Source organism: Nicotiana sylvestris, chromosome 3 (genome assembly GCF_000393655.2).
Source record: "Nicotiana sylvestris chromosome 3, ASM39365v2, whole genome shotgun sequence".
NCBI lineage: Eukaryota > Viridiplantae > Streptophyta > Magnoliopsida > Solanales > Solanaceae > Nicotiana > Nicotiana sylvestris.
Genome location: NC_091059.1, coordinates 199456856 through 199461877, shown reverse-complemented (window position 1 = coordinate 199461877; position 5022 = coordinate 199456856). Strand labels below are relative to the sequence as shown.

The 5022-nt window shown below is 35.4% G+C and overlaps 1 protein-coding gene across 1 annotated transcript; it reads right to left on the bottom strand.

Moving 5' to 3' along the window:
* Positions 1-432: 432 nt before the first annotated feature.
* LOC104219880 (probable sulfate transporter 3.4) lies at positions 433-4777 on the bottom strand. Its single transcript, XM_009770633.2, has 12 exons — positions 4267-4777; positions 3479-3686; positions 2612-2783; positions 2458-2523; positions 2270-2377; positions 2079-2195; positions 1867-1993; positions 1488-1774; positions 1196-1386; positions 1015-1100; positions 845-921; positions 433-744 (listed from the first exon to the last, which is right to left on the bottom strand). Exons 1-12 carry the CDS (start codon positions 4646-4648, stop codon positions 601-603), a joined length of 1965 nt encoding a protein of 654 aa, XP_009768935.1. The 5' UTR covers positions 4649-4777; the 3' UTR covers positions 433-600.
* Between the last annotated feature and the right edge of the window lie 245 nt (positions 4778-5022).

Sequence of the window (5022 nt, the reverse complement as noted above, 5' to 3'; positions counted from 1 at the left end):
TCAGAATTTACCTTTGTGGCGGTGACCTTGAAGTCAATAATGGATGAAAAAGATGGAGAAGACGAGTTCTTTTTGTTGATGAAGATAATGATGGCGTGGCAAGAATCTATTTGACAAGGATTTGATGTGTTATTCACGTCACATGTAAGATAGAGAGGTTTAAAATAGTAATCTTAAACATGTTCATGTGTCTACATGAGAACTCGTGAAGTTAGAAGCCTAGAATAAAATTCCGTACAAGTATGAGGTGCTTATTTTCCTATATATATGTATACCTATACTAAATGATAATTGAAGAATTAAATTGATACAACACGTTACATCAAAAGTGTAAAATTGAATGTTTATTTCTGTTGATCAATTTAGTTGACCTGTGTCTGATAGTTCAATTCAGACAAACTAAGAGAGATAGGTTTCTTCTTGATTCCTAAATAGAGAGAAAAAATAAAATTTCATTTCTTTCTAGGTAACTGTACAAACAACGATAATCCAACTTTGATTCAAGCAAATGATTTCTCTTCAAGATAACTATTATACATCAAAATCTCTTACACCAAAACTTCAGAGTAATAATCTCTTCTTATGAATAGTATTAGTAATTCAGGCTTCAGGCTTCCAAGAAGATGAAATATCCGCCACAGCTTCAGAAACTGTTAGATATAATCCGTCTAATCCAAAGGCCTCAAGAGCATGCGAGTTATGCAGCTTTTCCATAACGTTTCCAACCGGATTTGCCAGCACGAGCTGAAGCAGAATACATCAAAGCATAAACGAGCAAGAAAGGAAAGGATAACGCAATTCTGCAAATAAAAGCTTGACACAATATAATTGACAGTATATTTACCTTCAGTGATCTTTTCTCAAGTATCCTTCTGAGTTCACATATTGTATCAATGCCACTAGTGTCTATAGCTGTCACAGCTGCAGAAGGAAAACCCCATTATTTCGTTACTAGACGAGTAGATTACTAAGGAAAGAAAACATGAGAGGATGTTGTTTTCTTTTTCAACCAACCTGTCATGTCAAGAATTACACATTTGATTGCAGTTTCTCTTTTGACTTCTATCCTCTCTTCCTCTTCCCGAATCCATCTCAATGTCCTGTAATTACAATTGCTTGATACAACTCTGATGTAGCAAATATTTAAAAACTTTACAATTTCACTTGTTATCGATGAAAGTTAAACCTAACTTACCTTTCTTGTAGGTAGGTAGAATTTGCAAAATAGAAAGGAGCCTCAACAGCTATGATAAGGAAAGAAGGAATCCTAACAGCTGTGCTATATCTGCTTAGGCTTTGAAATGATTGAGTACCAGGAATGTAGCCCAAGACATTAGTATTTGGCCGTGTAACGTGCAATAGGATCTTGAAAACTGAAACACCAACCTGAAATTTTTTCATGAACAACAAAATATTAGAATATATTAGACATGAGAAGTAGATATTTCAAGGCATGAGAGGATTGAGATTTATGAGGAGAAGCTTACTGCAATTGCTAGGCCAAGAGGCACTGAGATGAAAAGGACACCAAAAAAGGAAGACAAGCAAGCCACAAAATCTAGTTTGTCAACTTTCCATAAACGGAATGCAGCTTGATAATCAATTAGGCCGATCACTGCTGTTATGATAATTGCTGCCAAGATGAGGTTAGGGGTGTAATGGAACAACGGCATGAGAAACAGCAGGGTGATAAGCACAGTTGCCGCCATTATTATATTTGAAACGACAGTTTTTGCTCCAGCATTGTAATTTACAGCAGATCGAGAAAATGACCCTGCAAAATTGAATTTCACATGGAATAAGAGAAAGAGGAAACTTAGCAAGCTTTAGTTACAACTAAGAATAAGAGTATTGCTTAGGTCGTACCTGTAGTGACAAAGCAGGAAGCACAAGAGCCAGCCATGTTCATAAGTCCGATAGCTATCATTTCTTTGTTACCGTCAACTTGGTAATTTTGCATAGCAGCAAATGTCCTTCCTACCGCTATCCCTTCCTGCAGAGCTATGTCGATCACAAATCTCCTCCTTTTCTTTCTTTGAGGAATAAAATGCTGGTAGTAGTAGTTAGTATTCACTTACTGTGAGAGATAAGACTCCAGTTATAATGCCAATTTTGATAGCAAGAGCGATATGAGGGCCACTAAAATGTAACATGTTCAATGATGGTGGATTAATCCCCTTTGGTAGGTGTCCAATCTACAATAAAAGAATCTTTAGTCTTTTCCGTCTAAATTTAAGGGATGAAACTAGAAACGATGCATGTTACTCACAGTCTGAATAGTCTTGGATTTAAGTAGGAAAACTATGATAGTTGAGAGAATAACGGATACTAACGGAGCTGCTGCTGAAATCCAGAAAAGTTTCGGTTTCCTAGTACTCTGACATTAATTAGAAAATGATCAATAAGGAGATGAACATGAAGAAAAAACTTTCTCATCCACATAAACCAAAAACTTACGATTTGCCTTGTCGCCAGCAAGAAGATGAGAAAACTAACACCCATAACAATGGTTTGCCAAGACCACTGCGAAAAGATGTTGCAGAGTTACAACGGCAATTTTATGCCTTCAATATTACCTCAAAAGAGCACAACATTGGAGGAAACTTCTAACCTCATCTTTGTGCGTGAAAACAGAAGACAAAACAGGAACTATTTGCATCTGGTTTGTGAAGTGAGATATCCCTAGCAATCCTTTCAGTTGTTGCAAAGAGACAATGACCGCTGCACCAGCCATGAACCCTAGTAGAGTCGCCTTTGAGAGAAAATCAATGATGAATCCTAACCTGCAAGTCATGGAATTTAAGTCAATTTCCTTGCGATTAAACTGCTGAAATTCAGCAGAAGCCAATAATTTGTAAATCATAAGAGCAGATCAGTTTGAGCATGTTGATCTAATCTTATGTGTGACAATCAAGTAATTACTTTACACATATAGATTGTTATGACAAACAAAAATGAGTTTCGTGACCTCCTCAGATGGAATTCAAATCTCTTGAATTATGAATTAATTAATAACTTGAATTTTTTTACCACCAAGGCTATATGACATTAGTGCATAGGTTTCATATGCTGATAATTCTTGGTGAGGTAAAATTTGAGGAAAATATTTTTCAAAATATACTTACTGCTTTAACCATAAGATTCTGAAAAGTGTAGGTAAATATCTTTAGTTTCAGTTTGTCTACCTTGGAGTGAACAACCTTTTCCTTTCTATTCTTTTCTTTTTCGATAAAGCACCATTTTTTTCAGCAAAAGGTCTCAGTGTTTCTAAATGAATTTGTTGGTATATCTTTTTCTAAAAGTTTGTTTCCACTTTGCTATATGCTACATTACAGCATTAACTTTAATTAACAGAAACATTGATAGTGGAATGAAAAATTTGCTGGAATAATTCTATTCTATTCTTTATGAATAATGAGAAAAAGAAGTTGAAAAAAATGTAAGTAATACAAAAAAGTTCATGAACAGAGTATTATACCTGAAAAACCCCAATGAAGCTTGCAACAATCCAGCAAAAAGTGTTGCTGTGAAAGCAAGTTGAAGGTATAGAATTGGCTCTTGGCTGTATGAAACTGCTTGGCTTAACATTGTTCCCATCACTAGTGAGGCTATAGATACTGGACCAACTGCTAAGTGTCTTGAACTTCCCAAAATTGAATAGATTAATGGTGGCACAAAGCTTGAATCTGTGTCACAAAAATCCATATCACCTTTAATTAATTACTACTCCATAATTTAGTTAACTCTACAAAATGAAATTTTTAGTGATGACTCTACGTGTCAATAACCTTAGTTGCCACAAAAAGTACACGAGCAAAAGAAGGAATTCCACTAACCTTAGTTGCCACAAAAAGTACACGAGCAAAAGAAGGAATTCCACTAAAGGTAATCAAGATTTTATATATACATATATAAATAGTCATCTTTGACATATATATATACAATATAATTTTTCAGTGAATTTACTACCTAATGGTTGCAAATAGTGATAGATTTAGTGGCAATCATTTGCGGTAACACTACTAGAAATGAGAACTTTTCATGGTGACTTTATGCGACCATCACCTTAGTCGTCACAAAAAGTAAGGGTTGGCGAACCAAAGGAATTTCGTTAAGGGTGAACGTACAAGAAGTAATATTTGGCATATATATATATATACCGTGTAACTTTGGAGAGAAGGCTGTTTAATTGACACCCCTCGACGGTTTTAGTGGCGACCATCACAGGGAAAGAAGAAAAAGAAAGATAAAAAGAGTGGCACTTACATAACCCAATAATGGGAGGCAAATTGGCAAGTTTAGCATAACTAATTCCTTGAGGGATAGCAAGGCTAGCAATGGTGAGGCCAGAGATTATATCAGACCTTAAAAGTTTGAAACTGTACAGAGGACCCCATTCAAAAACAGGGAAGAAAAACTGAAGACCCAAAACAAATTTCCTCAACCCTGTTTGCTTCTTGAACTTATGAAGTGGATCGTCGGGAAAGAAAATCTCCGACAACCGTTGCCGGAGTTTCTGAAAAGTGGTTCTGTACGGCGGCAAACAAACCTTATGTACACCTGAGGATTGCATTGACGACGACGTTGCCGACTCTCCTTCTGTTGCATTGCATGACGAATCTTCCACTTTAATTGAATTTAATGTCATTTTTTTTACAGGATATTTGGTTCAAGAACGATAAGAAGTTGGGGTATGTTTTTGGCGTAGTTTCTGATTTGGATCAGAAACGAAGGAATCAGTTAATAACAAGCAGTTTATGTTTGGTTGTTTGAATGGAAAAGGACACACTCCCCTTTTTATAGGAGAAAAGTTTAATCTCACGCAAACACTAGAGAAAATATACACTACTGTAGTGAAAATAGTGGGGATAATTAAAATAATTGGATAAAATGGGAAGTGATAATTTTCTTTAGCACTTTTATTTATTAATAATAAAACGACAATTATCTAGAGCTAATAACATAATGGGTTAACCCTCTATTTTTATCCACTTAAATACTATAGAATTTTATCTGCAACAG